The 19,205-nt window shown below is 45.3% G+C and overlaps 1 protein-coding gene across 4 annotated transcripts; it reads right to left on the bottom strand.

Annotated features, from left to right (window-relative positions):
* Nucleotides 1-25: 25 nt before the first annotated feature.
* Nucleotides 26-18,361, bottom strand: ssbp3a (single stranded DNA binding protein 3a). Of its 4 annotated transcripts, none has more exons than XM_076982035.1 (18): nt 18,177-18,361; nt 17,593-17,665; nt 17,346-17,407; nt 16,990-17,074; nt 6,094-6,183; nt 4,459-4,533; nt 4,184-4,243; nt 3,933-3,984; nt 3,666-3,739; nt 3,286-3,371; nt 3,136-3,184; nt 2,984-3,019; nt 2,532-2,595; nt 2,328-2,395; nt 2,174-2,237; nt 2,033-2,061; nt 1,820-1,921; nt 26-1,690 (listed from the first exon to the last, which is right to left on the bottom strand). In XM_076982035.1, the coding sequence occupies exons 1-18, from the start codon at nt 18,230-18,232 to the stop codon at nt 1,661-1,663; spliced, it is 1,155 nt and encodes a 384-aa protein (XP_076838150.1). In that variant the 5' UTR covers nt 18,233-18,361; the 3' UTR covers nt 26-1,660. The 4 variants fall into 4 exon arrangements, with proteins under 4 accessions (XP_076838150.1, XP_076838151.1, XP_076838152.1 ...); XM_076982036.1 differs by having other exon boundaries at nt 3,286-3,347; XM_076982037.1 differs by lacking the exon at nt 4,459-4,533 and having other exon boundaries at nt 18,177-18,360.
* Nucleotides 18,362-19,205: the final 844 nt, after the last annotated feature.

Genomic DNA, 19,205 nt, shown 5'->3' with positions numbered 1-19,205 from the left:
ACCGGTAATGCACTAAACACCAAAATACATTTGTGTATATGTTTATTTTGAGAGAAAAAGACACAGAAAATAAGAGTTGCATTTATTATCTGTTTTATAAGGACAGCAAAATAATTTAATCAGTAAAATTTCACCAGCCATTCTTATTTTTGTTTAGCTTTGTTTCAGATGAACAATGTAAACAATATACATTCTGATGGCAGAAAAATATAATACAGCCAGCATTACAGGTCCAGGGTGTATTTATGAGCACAATAACAAGTTCTGGGGGGGTGGGGGCGGGAAATCAGGGACATGAACAAACATATCAAAATAGATTAAATTTAATAATCTGTAGTCCTCTCATTATCTGGTGCACCTTAAAAAAAATGCAATCGCCAAAATATAAAAGCAGATAACTTGCAACAAAAAATTTCAATCTCCTGAGAAGACGATATTTGGACATAAACGGTTTTGGGATTAAAACGAAAAAGAAAAACTTGTGAAACTGTATGTAAGAACACGATTCGCCTGTTGGTGGACTTCCTGCATGGAGTTTATTACAATTATCCCAAAGTTTGTCAAATGCAGCTGCAATTTCACATTCCAGTTGATTGGATCTTCCAGATGTCAATCACGGCTGCTGCTGGGCCTTCATTAAAGTGGTGCAAAAAGTACAGGAAGCTGACCAAAAGCTTCAATCTGTACTGCCACCGGCCAGTGGAGGTCAGTACCCGCCTTCAATTATTAGCACACCGCTACTTTTAAAGTGGATTATGAATTTCAGATTGTTGACAATGGATATCCAGGAAAACAAAGGCATATTTGACACCCTTCATGACTAGGTCTCCTCACCATGGGAACCATCCACAGGTCCACACATAATTGGTAAAGCCAATCACGTAAAATATAAGGAAGGACTATAAAATTCATTAAATGTTGAATCTAAAACAAGCTGACCGGCTAAACTTCAAAGAACAAATAAGGAAAAATAAGCTTATAGCTCATAGTTCAAATCTGAAAATTAACTACACATTTTGAATAAGAGGTCATCTTTTCTAGTGGTACCCCCATCTTTCGGTTATATTCCCTTGGTCAATGACAGTCCTCTGAAGAATGGGACCAGTTTATAGTAACTAACAGGACAAACTGGCCTAACCCAGCAGTAAAGATGGGAGTTCAAGGCAGCTGTAAATGTGGCATGGACGTCTTTAAAGTCGCTGATAAAGTCCAAAAATGTTTTTGATATTGACAAGGAATCTTCAGGTAGTCTAGTGGAATGTTGGTAAAATTCTGAAGAATATCTAGTTATATTTTATGTGCTTGTTTTCTCTCTCTCTCTCTGTTTCGTATGTGGTCCACTAGGCTGGTCCTGTAATGGCTTCCAAAGAGATCCAGAGTCTTGGCTGACATATCAAACAAAATATTGATTAAAAAAGGAGGGGAAACTGAAACCAAACCAATTTCTGTACAAAAGAGGAGTGCTCAGCTGACCCTAGAGGCCCGCCCCTGTCTTGCAGACGGTGCTGGCCATCGGCTGAACTGCACCCTGTAGATTCTGTCAGATGGAGTTCTCACTGGTGCGTGAGATTTAAGTCCCGCTCGTCTGTCGCCTTGTACAGATGTTCTCAGCTCGCCATGAGGCTTCTTGGCCACTTGGGGGCGCTGTTGCGCCCGCTTATCACACGCTCATTGTCATCGTGGGCGAGTACTGCAGGCATATAAAGAATATCACATTATAAAAAATGTTTAATCTTGAGATTCCACATAACCCCCCCCAACACCCCCCCCCCCCAACAAGAACAGCAAAGACATGTATGTTTATACTGTAGGTACGTACATTCTCATTGGGGAAAGCGTGAAGGAAGTTCCCTCCTAAATCACCGTCGTCCCTCGGCGTTCCGGGCGGGTTACTCATGCTGCTCAGATTATTTGGAGAGTTCTACAGTTGCAAAAAAAAAACACAAATGAATACCAAACTGGACACGACAGGCTGGGGGCGCAGCTGAAATGAATTCTTAGCAGACATGTTTTGGTGCAACTTTAAAATCACCTTGGAAAGCCCGTCGATATCACCCGAGCCTATAAGAAAGGAAAGCGGAATCATGAGACACTAGTTTTCTGCTGTACAGATTCAGGGGTTACAGGGTTGATAGGACCCTGAGATACTAATGCAATTGCAAGCAGGTGGTACCTAACGAGCCGTTCATGTGTTGGGGTTCCATCCCGCCCAGGGGGCCGTCTGGACCCATTGGGAACTAAAGGGAGAGTAGGAGAAGAAAGCTGTAGTTAACGACGAGGTGACGGTGGCGCTAGTGTGAACGCAGCAGCGTAGCTCGAGGACTCACGCTCGTCCTGTTCCCTGGAGGCACCGAGTTGATCATTGTGTAGAGAGTTTCGCCCGAGTTGGTGGAATCTGGGGAGGCGAACGAACCGTGAATGAAAGCTCAGAGAGTTTTTGGCAAGGCGTGTCTCTGCCGGGGACGTTTATCGGAGTTAAACGGCCTTTCGGAGAGTAAATACAGCCACACGGGGACAAGCAGTGGACTAACCTGCTGGACTTGGCATGATGGGTGTTCCTGGGGGACAGCCTCCCCCTGCACCTCCTGGAGGACCCTGGGACCATCAGAAAGAGACCAATTCATCAGCGACACCCAACCCTAACCCAACCCTAACCCCAGCCCAAACACAGTTGTTTTTGTGTAAACCCACGTTTAATGGTTTTAAAAAAGCCACCACTTCAAATTCACAAGGAGTGTTTGCGCGTTTTGTGTTAAAAAAATATTTATTTCCTTTACTTTTAATTTTGTCTTTGCCAAATTTGTTAGAGTTTCCTAAAGCATTCCCTTCCCTGAGGTAGCACAGTAACCAAACGCAGTATTCTACACTGGCCATCATATCATCTCAAGAATCTGGACTCCTTTTCCTTTCTCTGTTTCCTCTGTTCGTTATTGTGTTGCCAAGTATGTTTCATGTGTCTATATGAGTTTAGCAAATCTCTCACCACGTATGTCCCAGGAGATGACGAAGAATAAGAAATCTGCAAAACAAACAAAAATAAATCAGTAAAACCTTTTAATCAGGCCAAATGTTTTTATCTTCATCAGAGCAAATATAAAATCCCCATCTTAACCCTTTGATGAAAGCCAAACTTACTGTGTTAATGTTGTTAGGATTAGGCCATGGTCTACCAGTGCCTGGACCCCTTAACAAAGGCAGAAAAAACATTATTTTTACATTGCTTTTTAAAAAACTACTAATTGTTTGAACAAAACAATTGGACCCCCAATTGGATGGGATGCTTACATGTTCATTCCTGTCATGTTTGGACCCATAGAGTTTGGAGGTCTCATCCCACCGCCGTAGCTCTGCAATGATAACCAAGGGTCAGACTACAGTAAGCACAGCGTTGGAGAGAGTGGGAGAGAGGAAGGAGGAAAATAAAGAGAGGTTGGTTAGTTTGGAGGGAAGCAACTCAGAATTGATAAGATCACAAAATACACTGAGAGCGATGGTTACCCTGATAGACCAATAAGCGCTGTGTTATTGTAAATGTGACCCAGAATACAGAAGCTACGGTAGATCAGAAGGAAAGTGTTGTGGTGGGTACTGCTAGGTGGATTATTTTGTTTAAACTAGTGCGGTTCGTAAAAAAAAACCCAGTTTGAGGGATGAAGGGTTCAGACCTGCAGGCCCGGTCCCATGGAGCCCATTCCCCGAGGGAGGCTCATTCTCTGCATGGGACCCAGGTTGGGATGACCTAGTGGGGAAAGCAAAAACCACGAGAAGAGATTTCAGATTTCAGTCTGATTCCAAAGTGAAATGGGAGGTTGCACAAATGTGGCGATTCTAGGTTTCGGCATTCTAAAACGTCTTGAGTTACTAAAAAGAAGGTGCAGATCGTAAACGGTTGACTGGCATGACCCGAGTGGCAGCGATCAGGGCTTCAGTACCTGTAGGTCGGGTTGGGTCCATTAAGTTTGGCGGTAAAGGCCCTCCCGGAACCTGGTAGAAAAACAGAGATTTTAAAAAACCCACCCCAGCTCCATTCAGCTAAAACTGCATTAAGAGCGCGCAACATTTCACGTCCCGTCGATGTCAGCATGAATGTCAGAACCCGTCACGCATCCTGGACAGACAACTGCTACAGAACTACTGACAGATCCACTGGACAGCACTTTGGCCGAGAGTCTTGTCATCTCACCTGGTTCCCCATTCTAATTTGTGCCCGAGGTCCTCCAGCATAGCGCGGTGACATAAAGGGCTGCGAGTGAGAAAGAGAAGAGGTGTGTGACTTTGATGTTTACGGAAGCCATCATGCAGTGGAGCGTGACAGAAATAAAACAAACCGAAGCAGTCAATGCAAAAGCTTGGAGAAGCGAAGGCAGAGTGTCAAAGTGCTGTAAGCGTGTGTGTGTGTGTGTGTGTGTGTGTGTGTGTGTGTGTGTGTGTGTGTGTGTGTGTGTCGCACGCCGTTACCTGTCCGTGAGCTCCCATCATGTTAGAGTTAGGCGGAGGTTGAGTGTGAGGGGACGCCTGCGAGCCAGCCGGACCCTGTGAGGCCCAAGGAGGGGGTTGGGGGGGGGGGTGTTTGGTTGTGATGGAGAGGGGGAGAGATAAGTGGTGGAGTTAGAGAGGTGTGATGTGCATGGGGTGGAGGAGTGGGGTGTTAAGGAGGTGTGGGGGAGGAGGGGAGAGAGAGAGGAGTGGGGTGTTAAGGAGGTGTGGGGGGGGGGGGCAGAATAAAACATGCCTGGAAACACGCAAAGCGAAGGTGTGAGAGATGGATTACTGCTGCAGGACACCAGAGAGGAGCAGACAGTGACTGGCAGCAGCAGGCCTGGTGGTTTGTGAGCATGGTGGTGTCATTATGCTCGGACAGAAAATGACCACAGGAGCCCCTCTCCAACAGTTATGAACCCGAGATTAATGGCTTCATGTAAGACGAAGCATTAAACGGCACTACTGGGTGTGTTACTGTTGATAATGAACACTGCTGTTGCCAGTAAATACCAGACTGATGTTTCAGTCTGTATTTTTCCAGTTGTGCTCTAAAAGCATTTGGGAAAGTAAGGAACAACAACAAAAAAAATCAAACAATATTACTTTATACTGTTTATATTGAGCAGGTTGAGCACAGTAAACACTGGACTCTCCACTGAGAGACTTCACTTCCTGGTTAGCATTTAAATGCAGCAGGTGTCTGACTCAAACCACGCACTGACTGCAGCAAGACGTTTATTAACTGTGGCAGAAATATCCAGTCCTAAAGGCTGGATAATGAGTCAATACACAAAGTCAACACTAGAGGGCAGTGGAACTTCAGAACAGTCCAGCAGGGTGCTTCAGCTTGCCTTAATTCACATTTCACTGAGACCACTGATGCGTGGCTCAGTGCTGGGATAATGGCCCCAGCTTAGCTCCTGCTTGAGAGAAATGTACAGGCAAGCGGGTGTGTGGCTGATTCTATTATCTGGCCCTGGAGGATCGGGACGCCATCTCTCATATAATGTAGGGTTTCCCCAGAAAGCTTTTCTAAGCCACAGGGCCACAGATATCCCCCCCGTTCTGTCACATAAAGCAAAGTGTAGGAACATATTCCGACCACGCTGATTTACATGTTTCAGTTCACAGTTGTGGCTTCATAAAGAGGTCGGCCGTTCCAAGAAGCCTTTCGCGTACTTTTGACACCGCCTTCGCAGTAAAGAGCGAAGGAGGAAGAGATTCGGTAGTTGGTGGCAGCGCCTTTTGAACAAGCCGTGCGCCCTGAAGTTACGGGCACGGCGGTAACGGTAACCCTACCCGGCAGAGCAGGAGTGCTCCGACAGTGGCTGCCATTAGTGGCTAATGGGCGTAATCAGAGCGAATCCCAGTGGATGCTGGGCTTGGCATACGACCAGAGGCGGAGGCATAATGGCCCCACTGTGTGCGCTGCCTCCGAGCTGACGGCACGTGCGTGCATGTCTGCTTCAGTGTGTGTGTGTGTGTGTGTGTGTGGTAGTAGAAGGGTGTACCCTGTGACATGGTGTTTGGCTGTGTGGCATCTCAAAGCTGATGGCAAAAAGTGGAGAGGTTTAAAGGGTCAGTAAACGGGAGGAGAGGAGGGAGTCCTACCTGAAAGAACCCGGGAGGCATCGGCCCGCCTGGCATCCCGTCTCCGGGGGGCAAGTTCCCCAGGACCGGACTGGGAGCTGCAGCTGCACTCTGTGAACGGGTACAGACAGAGCTGTGGTTGACTGTGACATCCACATTGCATTAAAACTACAATGAATACAATTTCAGTGCACATCCCATATAAGTTTACTGTGTTAACCTGCTTTATACAATTTATATGTAACCCTGTTTTATATTTATATTATATAGTGTGCATCAAATAAAGTTGCATTCAATATCAATATCAATAAAGTGATCTATCACAACAAAGTTAATAATGCACATCCTAAAATGTGTTTATTTAAAAACAAAAAGTGTAAATGTCAAAATAAGCCCTGCTATATTCAATATTTATGCAATATATATATATATATATATATATATATATATATATATATATATATATATATATATATATATATATATATATATATATATATATATATATATGTTAGAATGACATCAGCAAAACCAACAGAAGAAAAATAGGTCCCACTACCAGGTCTCATGACAGACAAATCATCTTTTTAATGAGGGGCAGATTTAGCAAAATAAATCAAAGTCAATTACACTGAGCATCATTTGGTATTACACGCAGCCTTTTTATTTATTAATATTTTGGGACTGTGCAAGGCAAGCATTCCACTCACTAATGATCAATCTATCACTCTATTAATGTGTCTGCCATAGAGATAAAACCTTTCTGTGGTGCAATTTCAGCTGAATCTAATATCTGCTGGTCTTTAGCCATGTTTGTACATCAATATTTAGACTAGGACTACCTTAATGTTCAGGTCAGTGTTCCCAGAGTCCTACGTTCCCCATCTCTATACATCACATAAATGGAACCTGGACAATATGTTCCCCAACTGCGAATTAACTTCATATGACATGGTCTATTGTGGGAACTCGTCAAAAGGGTTTCTGTTCCCCAGCACTGCCATATGGATCTCTATATAATAGGCCTAGGGTTATGGTTAGGGTTAGGAGGGTTAATGTGTGTGAACAGAATACTGAACTGGAGAACATAAGACCCTGGGAAGATAGATGTGGTCCCTTAACACACTCCTCAGCAGCGCTAACAGCACTAACAGGACGACATATTCCCTTCGCCTTCTCTGCTTGCTCGTAGAGGCGCTGGCGACGACTTTCGTGGGACAAAATCGGCTTTGACCGACGCGAGATGTGAACGAACGGTCATTTATTACAGTTAGCTCCTCTTCGTACGGTCCGTGCCATCGTACTATCGTGACCATCAAACTCTGCCCAGGTTCTCCTTTCGTTTAATGTGTGGCCATCAAAATAATCAATGCCACAATTACATTAACAGACACTTCAGTAATCCAGGGAGTGGCACAGGGGCGGAAGGTATAGACATGGACTATTAGCAAGCGCACCATTAAGACCGTGTCAGGAATAGTATTTCACACGTGTATTTGATGTTTTCGGTTGTTTAAACACTTCCAGCACTGAGTTCATAAACACTTCTCCCTCTCAAAGTGGTGAATTTCACCATAGAGAGACATCTTACAGCTTTTCTTCACCATACCTACAAAATCCTCTTTGTGTCCAAGCACTGAAAACAGGGTGTATTAGTGGGATTAACGCAATCTAAAAGAGTGTGGAAACAGATTAGCTCCCTTCCAAGACCCAACACTGCACTGAAACAGTACAGCCAGATTCCAAAACAAACACCAAATGTAATAGTTTCAAGCTAGGCTAGCAAGGCTGTGTTATTTTAGCTTCATGACTTCAGTATCAGGCCACAATAGTGGGGCACCTTTCGGTTCCACAAAACAAATTACCTGCTGGGCAATCCGTTAATGACAGAAAGAGGCATGAATGAGAACGAATGAGAAAGAAAATTCCAGAAACCATGATTTCAGGTTTTAAGCCCAGCCTAAGGCTGGCTCTCACTAATCCACTGCTGGATAAACATGTTTCTAAATAGTGTCATGAACCTTTCTGCTGCAACATCTGTCTAACAATCAGAACAAGTCAGCTTCCTTCTGATTGGACAGTTAAATGCTCCGGTCACTGTAAAAGCTCTCAGCATAGGCACCAGACAATGGTGAGGATTAGCAGTAGAACATATGGAAAAACTCAATTAAGCTCCCTCTCTTAAACTCAGTATGAAATTCAGAAGTATATACCTCAAATATTACTGACGAATAACTAACGAGTCAGTACTTTCCCGAACTCCCACTCGCTTTTTTTTTCATGAGACCCTATTTAAAGTCAGCATGATATTACAACCAACATGGACAACCGTGTCCACCTCAGAACACCTAACCCCCCCCCCCCCCCCCCCCCCCCCAAAGTACTTCCACCACCCAAAAAAACCTACTAAAACCTACTGTGGCAAGTCTTATCTGTAGTCTGTCAAGCTGTGCTCAGAGTAGCCACCCTCCGTCCGTTTCAGAAAAAAGCATGGCTCTCTCTTGCTTCCTGAATCAATCACTCTTATCAGACCATCACAAACCCCTATGGAGTCTGGAGGAGCGAGCTCCCGGCCCTGGAGCCCTCGGCACCACCGAGACAGTCAAAACAAGCAGTCAACAGCCCTGCCTCCATTTCCTGTTCGAGCCATGCCCACCGTCTGTGATCTGCCTACCGAAACGAGACCTGCGGCCTCCGAGCGGTGGACGCACATTCGGGGAACGCGTCGCCGGTTCCGTTCGGGCTCATCGCGACCTTGTTGCCGGAGTTCGGCGTCTGACAGTGAGGAGCGCTGCGGTTCTCTGCGGTTCAGATGGAAATGGGATAGGATGTACGCACCAAGGCCAGACGGGGGGGGGGGGGGGGTGAGACAGGAGACGAGAGGAGGAAGTGAAGAGTGCCAAAGCCCAACAGAGAGAGACAACCAAGATGTAGAGAGAGCGACCAGAGGTGGGTGGAGGTGGGTGGTGGTGGGTGGGTGGGGTTTGTTCTTCCCGTCCGCGCTTTGAAAACCCTACTCATCCTGGTCCTCGAAGGACCACGTGACCTCCTCATACGCCCGCACGCTGATGAACGGGCGATGAGCGACACTCAGTGGGACTGAAGCCCACTTCACCTCGCAGCCCGTTGAAATAAAGCTCCTCGTCCAGCCCTGACCTCAAGATCAGCAGTACATCTGGCGGCACAAATATTCATGCGATCCAGGGGCCAGCAGACTCTTAAGGGACTGGCTGGCATATAGGACATGTGAAAGAGAAGTACCCCCCCCCCCCCCCCCCCCCCCAATAAAAGCCAGAGATGTTGGGGTGAATTAGGCCGAGGCATGAAGAGGTTTGTAAGGTTGCAAAAACAAAACGATATTCTCAAATGCTGCGAGACAGGTGATATTTGCCTTTCATTTCCAAACACATATTAAGAAAAGGAAACTGAAAAGAAGGAAAAAATCGCAAAATATGCTCTGTTGTGCCATTATATGATTGAATATCCATTTCTGTTAGCGGATTCATATCCACAGAAGCAGATGTTTGTCAGTAAGTACCTGTTTAGCACTCAAAATGAGCAATCTGTTTCTCCACTGTCTATCACTCAAGGGACAGGTGTTATTGGTTTGCTTATTCACACATTTAGTTTGTACATGGGGTGGGGGGACGGGGGGGTTCCGCAGAGGAGCGAGCGATCGCACTCGTCTGTCTCCACAGAGCGAGCGGAAGAGTGCCATCTGCCTGGTAACCAAGTCCCTTCCTCTGACGTCACTGCCACATATGACATCAGTCCGGACAAGAGGCCACAGCCCGCAGGTTAAAGGGTGATCAAATAATGCAGAGATTCTGAGGACACAGTGTGATGGGGGGGGGGGGGGGGGGGGGGGTGTTTTTGAGAGACGCAGAGAAAAAGAAAAGTAGAATATGAGTGGTGTGTGTGTGTGTGAGACAGACAGAGAGAGAGAGAGAGAGAGAGAGAGAGAGAGAGAGAGAGAGAGAGAGAGAGAGAGAGAGAGAGAGACAAGATCTTGATTTTAGAGCCTGGGGCAGTACCTACTTTATGATGTGAGGATGAAGCTAGCAGACTCCCATGGCAATTTATTAATGATTGACAGAGACCCACAGAAAGAGATTCCTGCAATACCTCATGGGACGCAATGGAAATCACAGTATTAAGAAGAGGTGAGTTAACAGTTAAGTCAGGACCTTCAGACACTGTGTTTGAGCAAAGAAGGACCTCGCTGTGTCAAAAAACCAGCTAATAAGATCCAACAGGAATTCAACCCACAACCACAAGTCTCTTTTCTATAAATAAAAGACGTCAGTGTCTTTCTTTCCTTCTGACACACACACACACACACACACACACACACACACACACACACACACACACACACACACACACACACAAAACCATACAAATCAACAAACAGATTGGAGAACAAGCCCCCAAAAACCATTAGTGTCAACAGTTCGATTATTCCATTGTTCTGCTGTAAACTGATAGGCTTGCAGTGTAATGGCTCCTGACAGCTGGCCCTGAGAGACAAGGGAGGAACAGCACAGAAAAGAGGAAAACTTCAAACGAGAAGAGTCTCATCCATCTGCCGCTGCCTCCGTTGGCTTCCCCTGCTACTTCCTACCGGCTCCGCCCGTCATCCCTCCATCCCTCCCTCCCTCCCTCCATCCCTCGGTGGCTGAAGGAGCTCTCCATCACACTTTTCCCCCTGCTTCTCTGCAGCTCTCACACCGCTCCTCGCTCGGACGCCGGTGCCGCGAAGAACACGGCCTTCAGCTTTAGGGGGCGGGCCCGTGGCTTGTGGGGGGCGGGCCCATGGCCTCAGGGGGCGGGTCTACGCCAGGTCGGGCGAAGCTGAGGAGTTCTCAGCCTGTAACCATGCTCACCTTCCTCCCTGCGTAGCAAGTCTGATTATTAGGCACTAGTCTTCTGGGAACGGAGGAACACCAGTTGCCAGGTGATCGGCGTCCCTCACGTACGTTTGCTCCGCCCCATCTTGGCGCTTCAAAGCAGGCCAGCCAGTTTCCTCACAACCATGCATCTGAATCGTGTGCCTTCAACGGCAGGGTTTAACGGCGTGCTGTGCCCGTTTAGAATCTCAGCGCCTCTCACTAAGGCCCGGCCCTATTGAGTGTCCCACATGCTGGTTGATACTCTTGTAATCATATCATGGTGTACGGCATGAAGGTGTAAAGCTGAAGAATTAAGCCAGATCTTTTGCATTCCCGTCATTGCAGGTAATAAAATATGCATGCAGCATGCCAACAACCTCACGTTTGTGTGAAGGCATGCGATTAAAATCTGTCAAATATCTGGACTATTCAGGACAATACGGCCTTCATTATTCACCTTATTATTCAGATCTTTTCCTAATAAGTGATATCACAACCCAACGCAGAAAACACACTCCTACTCCCCCCCCCCCTCTCCGTACCCCCCACACCTGTGCCAATCACTAAGAAAACATCATCGTGACACGAAGACTAGAATTTTATTTAACATTTGCAAACATTTGCGTTGATGGGTACATACACACGTCTCGCACCCTCCATAAATAATTAAAGAGAGAAATGTTCCTGGTGCTGGTGAGACTCGGGTCAAGCCATCTGTCCCAGCCGCTATTTTGAGAAACTCTTTGGTAGAGAGAGACTCTTAAGAGCTTGCGTCCGCACCAAAGAGGGCGGCGCAATTAGAGCGGGAGCAGGGAGCGTATATGCGAGGCCGTCTGCCCTTGGCCAATTGACCTTCCTGATAAAAGTGGCATTAGTGGCAATTAAAGCCGTAAAATGCAAAACAAGGGCCCTTGAGAGGAGTGGCTGAGAGAAACATGGGCGGGTCACAGGCCAAACAATGTCCTAGGAAAGGGAACAACGTCACGTAAACTTCACCCCGGTATGCTGTATTGTCCACGTCACCTTAGGAGTAAATAGCGCAAGAGGTGGTCAATTTTGGTCCAGGAATTGGCGATGGCAAGTAGCTTAGCTGACAATTGTACTGTAGATATAACATCTGATATAATAAACATCTGACATAATCCACATCCTAAGATTGGCTCGATGACAGAAAATCCTCATGGTATATTCATATAACTCGTGCAAGTGCTGGGTCATTTGTAAAATGACACACCGAACCACTGTAGAGCAATCAGAGAAGCTCAAGGACTGATGATAGAGTGGAATGATTCACATTTTTTACTGGAGGAAATGCATTTGAATGAACCACACCCACATGTTGCATATCAGGAGACAAAATAGTGTGGAGCCAGGGAAAGAATGAACTGAATAGCTCCTTTGGTTTACAATAGTGCTAGCTGCATGTGGCTTTAGTTCAATATCACAATAGCCAATGTTTGAACACCAGCAGCACTGCATTATTTAGGTAAGCCAATAAAACGCTTAGTTTCTTCCAAAAGACAGGTCATAGCCACGCCTCTCTCAAAAAGATCATGGCAGCCGTAAACAGCAAATGTGTCTAAATGCAGAGCGTGTTTCTTCAGACTCAGAACCTCAGAGAGGTCTCATGGGAGGTCTTTCAGTAAAGAGATAATGTAGATCAGCAAATTGGTCAGTGTCAGCCTGCTCAGTGCACCTGTGACATCAGCATCAACGTCATCACAATTATAAAATAATCAAAAGGAACAAACATAAAAATGATATTTTTGTTCCCAAGGGACACAGAAGGGCTCCCTTATGAAAAAAAATCCTTATACCACCATGTTAAACACAGAAACAAATGCAGGCATTGTGACTTCTAGACAACAATGTAGACAGGATGGTAGTGGCTGGAATTCCTCACAAAGTCACTCTCACCTACCGCGTGCATGTGTGAAGTCTTTCTTAAATTCTGAACGCCGTGCTTTTACTGGGGTAACCAAAAACCTCCTAGACCAACACAAGCTGTACTATTAAAACGATAAGCAAAGGAACGGGAAAACCGAAGAGGACGATTCAGCAAAACGGGACTTCAGAGGCTTTCAGGAAGAAGATATTTAATTGTGGAAAGTAAACCAAAATAACATGTGTAATATTTTCAATAAGCTTTTGGGGGCTGTGGTTCAGAAAGCCTTTCTCTTGTTGAGCAGGGGGTCAAACATTTCTAGCCAAAAACTCCACAATATCATGAGGAATTTGGGCAAATCATTGGTTGTCTAATCCTTATCCTGGCCCCAAGAGACCAGCACTGTGAGCATTCCAGCCCCCTATAGACTAGAGCAGTACAAACCCCTCCCCCTCTCACCCCCCCCCCACCCCCAACCTCAGCCTGGAAAACAACAGTTAAGCAAAGTCCTCTTCACAAGAGAGAGAGGAGAGAGAGAGAGAGAGAGGAGAGAGAGAGAGAGAGAGAGAGAGAGAGAGAGAGAGAGAGAGGAGTGAAGGAAATTCTTGGAATAGTTAAGGCTGCCTTCTCACTCACACAATTGCTATGTCAAGCCAAGAACAGGAGCACTCTTATCAGCAAGCAAGCTAATTAACCCACCCTCTCTGTCTCACACACACATACACGCACGTACACACACGCGCACATATACATAACACACACACTTGTGCACTTAGCTGAACACGCACTGTGTTCTTCAAACCTTCTGACTGCATATTGTTTTGTTTATTCCAAGCAGGCAAAAAAAAAACCTTGTCTGTTCTCCCCTCCCCCAAGGTCTTCTCTTGCGCTCTCTGCCCTCCAGAAACACTCTCTCTCTCTCTCTCTCTCTCTCTCTCCACTCACTTCCTTCCTCTTCTCTCCGTTCCCTGACTAATCCCCCGGCTACGCTGGCAGAGCGGTGTGAACCTGTGCAAGACTACATACCTCCAACATAAACCTGCGCAGTTCACAATGTTGACAAGGCCACACGGAAATGTCACATGAACACCAGTCTGTTGATACCAAAGACCACAAACAGATCTGAGTTCGAAGGCGTAACCGACAATGCGGATGTACTCATGAGCCCAAAAGACTTGTCAGACACCCAAAAGACTAGACAGACACCTGGCTACGCTTAAATACACACGCTGCCCATTATGAACACAATCCCCCTATTAAACAGGCCTTTTTGTCTCAGAGAGAGGGGACACCACAGGCAAGACCCCCCCCTCCAAAATACCCCCACACAAACATATCCACCCCCCCCCCCCCCCCACACACACACACACACAATCTCCTTAAGGGTTAAGCCTTTTAGAGATGCAATTTATCTGTGATGTCGCAGCAGAGCAAACACAGACAGAGCAGAAGAAAGCCGTGGTGCAAACGGGGCCCTTGGAGGCCAAAGACCAACATCCTGTGACCCCTCTGCCCAACGCTTCACACCTGATCAAAGCCTTTAATCACTGTTAACATCATTACTGAATATGCACAGACTTTGTGGCTCTGCTCAGGGCACAGACAAGGAAATCAATCACCGGACAATGGTGGACGGTGTGAAAGAGATGTTTAACCTGTGAAAAGGTGTAATGCCCCGAGTCTGGGAGCTGAAACGCTCAACTAACCCCTCCATGCAAGCGTTTATCGGAACAATGTGGTAATCACGCAATAGCGTATTCCGTGAGATATCTGTACTGGTGCAGGAAACCGTCACAAGCTGAACATGAATTTGAAAACAATGGCCCATCAGGTCCGTGTTTACTCAAAGAACTGACTTCAGAACAGTCTGAAGGATGCGTGTGAATACATGCCTATAATGAAATTATTTGAGAGCATTACAAATATGCCCCACGGAAAAAAATGTAAACAAATAAAGAAGCTGAACCTCATCTGGCAGGATTACGCTCTGGTTCTCTCTCAGGCACTTCTACCTAGTTAATGACATTTTCTGTCCCTGAACTGGGAGTTATGTTGTGTGTGTGTGTGTGTGTGTGTGTGTGTGTGTGTGTGTGTGTGCCTGTCTGTCTCAGTGCCACTCCTTTCCTGCTGTGTCAGGGTTAAAAAGCTAAAAAGCTAGAACCAGCCACACCATTATCAGGTCCTCCGCACGCCCCTCCCCCCACCAATTCTCCCTCCACCACACCAACAGCTATTTCTGGCTTAAAGGGCCCGGTCAGCCTTAAAAGGTTTGTTTTTATTAATAATGCCACAGAGACTGCAAGGTGCCTACATCCTCCCACACTGCTTACAAACATTTCCACGGAGGAAGGACTTAAAAGCTATGGTCAGGGATTTGTGGAAAACAAACATCATTTTTCCTCACGTTAAATTCTGTACCTCTTCCACACCTCACTTTGCTACCACAGTCGTACTTTCTCCATTGGTGAACCACCAGAGAGGGATCAATAATCACAAACGATGGAAACCAAACAAAATCCATGTGTTGCTCTTAAACGTGGTTCCTCACATCACTGGGGGTGGGTCATGACATTTGGAACGCAGTATATGCATTCGGCAATGTGACGGATTTGTAACTGCTTCTTCCAGGGGTTTAGGGAGATGGGTGACGCTCTACTGCTGACTGTAGCTTTAATGAAGAGGCATCTCCATGTTATAATGCGACATTAATGAGGAAGGACCTCCGCGCTTCAGAGGGTGCAGAGGGATTTCCTATCTGAACCCAGTCCAGCTGAAGGGACCACAACATGAACTAATATTCTCCTCCCTTTGCATGACATGTGAAATTTAACTTACACTATACTTACAATGTATGTATAACAGACACTCATTAGTACTTAATTACAGAATAAAAGTCTTGCTGCTTTAAGGATGTCTAAGGACATAACCCAAACAATCTAGAAAAAGAAAGCTGTCTACAGCAAAGAAGCACATTTAAGTCTAATGCCAAAATGGCTCACAAAGGGTTTTCAAATGAATAAAATCCCCAAATATGGATAACCTGGCATATTACAGTTTTGCCAATCAGTTTTTCATCTGAGCATGAGTCTCTCGCCGTATTTAGCGGTTGTGAAACACTACCTCACCGAAGGATACATGGCATGGAGGACATAAACAGGCTGCAAACGACGAGCTGTTCAAAACAACGGCCATCCCCAACATCCCACACTTCCCAACGCCACTGCGCATTTAGGAGAAACCCTCAAGAGTTGCCCCCAATGGTAACAAACAGCTGGAAAAGGTTCCCACAACCTGTCCGCCAGCCCCCCCCCCCCAGTTTGAAGCCAGTTGTTTAGCCTTCTCGATCATCTCCCCCTCGTACCCCTCATCATGCCCCAGCCCTCCCACCACTGTTCTCAAACCCGCCCCACGCTTCTCCTTCCAGTCTCCCTGTCTAGTAAAAAAACTGTACAGAGTAAAGGAACACTGTTCGGCTCCACTGAATTTTAATGGTCTGACCACACAGAGGCAATATTGTCGTTATCAAAAATATCACCCACACACTCTAAAAGAGACCACACGTCCAGCTCAGTGGGAGTGTCATATCAGATAAAGCCAATGTTCTTTGTTATTCTAAAACCGATTAAACGTAAAAACAAAAAATAAACACAATAACTAAATATGGAATCCTAAACCCTAAAACCTCTGAAAGTAATTGTAAAAAATACATTTTTATTAAGTGTTTTGTAAAAAAAAAAAAAAAAAAACTGTAGACACGAATTTTATAATGTTGTAGACAGTATTTTATAATGTTGGTTTCTTGAATGGAGTCAACATCACACCTTTTACAGCTGTAATTCCGCACAGGCATTTACATCCATATTCTCTGCTTGGAAATTCACAGCTTGAAACATCACAGCTAGAAATTCACAGCTAGAACATCTCGAATATACACCATTACAGACCGTTTATTCCTAAATGTGAGGTCAACTGCGCCTTATCTGCAGAACTTCTAGCACTCTCTGTTGTGGAGTGATATGAGCATCTGCTCTTCGTGCTACTGTAGAAGTGAAAGCGTCAGACGCCTTTTTGTGTTTTTTTTGTGCGTGTGAAATTTCTTTTTTTTTCCAAATTAGGAGAGCAGAGGAAAGTATAACTCACGTAATCGTGGAAGGCTTTGGCCTCGCTGGAGTGGTCACACGTGTCCCTCCGCTCGGGGGCTGCACAATATAGGTCCCAAAATACACTAAAAAAGAGGGGAAAGTTCAACACAGACAGTGGTACCTATAAGACGTGTTAAGACATTAATTACAGTTTCAAAGTATTTTAAAACGAGAGTTGACATGCAAATTGACACCCAGTGTACACAATACATTAAAAATACACACAGATAGGTACATTGTCTCTTATTGACGTTAATTAGCAAGCTTTATAACAGTATGATACTAATTGTGACAGATCACAAACAAAACGTCTCAGAATAATTTCGTAAAATTGAAAATTGATGGGTCACGTACCACCACCAGGAGTGCAGAAAGCCCGGTGGCTCTCCGAGGGTTATATTCTTCTCCCATCTTATCTAAACGAAACGAGAAAGCTTAGCGGTGTTCTACGTGAAGCTCGCAGTGACCGTCCAGCGATCAATAACATGCAACAGATGTTGAGACGCAGTCAAAATGGAGGTCACGTACAGAATAAAGGCCGCCGGAGGACGGGGGGTCAGTGATTTAACGTGAATATGAAGATGATGGAAATACATTGTACCTCCGATAAAAAGGTCTGCGCCGACTTCTGCGCCCCGACGTGTAACAAGTACTCGTACACGTACAACGCCAACCTGCACGGGATGCGCCAGATAAACGTTTAGACATGTCAGCTACATTTAAACATCTTAAACGCCACAGTGAGTTAAATACAAAACAGTTTATTAGATTTTTTCGTCAAAGCAGATACGCAATCATCGTTGCTTTGTTTGCCCACCTCAAATTTGTATATAGATTCAGGACAAACATTTCAGTCACAAGTAACTAGATGCTATATTGTACCGACGCACTTATATCTTATATATCTTATATCCTTATAATAAAATGTAGACAAATAATATAACAAGCCACAGAAGAACTGCGAACTGAGATGAGACAAAACATATATACCCACAGGTGTAATGTACGTGCCGACCCGATAAATCAAGGTAAGTTATTCCAATACTATCAATAATAATATTATTCTAACCCTAAAATGTTTCATTCAATTTCCTGCAGTGCGCTCCGACTCTAACGCAATAGTAGGCAGCAGTGACAACACAGTCAACTGTGTGTGAAAACAACCAGTAAAACCCATCTGCTTACTTTTCCCGAGCCTGGCCGTCCGACGGAACCACTCCGCCTTTCCCCTTTGCGAACATGACTTGTGCTGAGTAAAAGCGTCCGCCTGCGATGTGTGTCCTAGGGTCCAGCTGTCAGCGTGCAGCCCGTCCGTGACCCCATCCTACTGCGATAATGCGGTTCAACCGACCCTGGTCACAGCCACAGCGTGGACTATGGGCGGGGACCTACTGTACACCACATGATTGACATTTGGGCTCTCCAATAAACGTGTATCGCATTACCTCACATAGAGTTCGTTCCCCTTCAGGTTATAATTCTGAATTCTCACCTCACTGTGGGTCCAAAATTCGGAATGCTTCGTTCGGAATCGTATAGTTTATACGATTGCTTTGAGCAGTACTTTTAATGAGGACATGAATGTGTTTAAATGTGTGTGGGTGAGGCAGAGGCTAGGATACTTTTTGCATTGCTGTCTTCATTTGTCCTAGGAATGATAGCTTTCATTAGTCAACAGCATTACCTCGTGGGTTATAGAAATTAAGTTTTATGTGAGATATATACACAACAGTATTATTCTTATTTGTCTTGTTTTTTGTCTATGTTTGTGTGCGTGTGTTTGAATGTATGAGTATTTCATACTGAGGCATGTCTGAGGCCGATTCTCCCTAGCTGTAACTGTGTGTGTGTGTGTGTGTGTGTGTGTGTGCACGCGCTCGCCTTTACTTATATGCTTTTGAGTATCACACTTGTCATCAAGAGTTTAAAATCTCCGGATTTCCCATTTAATGCTTTTATAAAATGATGTTTCCCACAAACAAAAAAACGTAGGGACAGCTTAAAAGCATCACTTTAACCATTCTCTGACTAATTGGATTAGACTGGGTTAAACGTAGAGTTGATCTTATTTTACACCGTAAAGACCTAATTGTACTAGGATATTTAATTAGCACGCGCGTGGCCGTGCGAAGGATTTCATGGTGTATGGCGCCCCCTGCTGCCGGACTAAAGGAGTACGACTAATTAAAACGTCATTAGGAATACTTTGAACAT

Source organism: Brachyhypopomus gauderio, chromosome 19 (genome assembly GCF_052324685.1).
Source record: "Brachyhypopomus gauderio isolate BG-103 chromosome 19, BGAUD_0.2, whole genome shotgun sequence".
NCBI lineage: Eukaryota > Metazoa > Chordata > Actinopteri > Gymnotiformes > Hypopomidae > Brachyhypopomus > Brachyhypopomus gauderio.
This window is presented reverse-complemented; position numbering and strand designations above follow the sequence as displayed.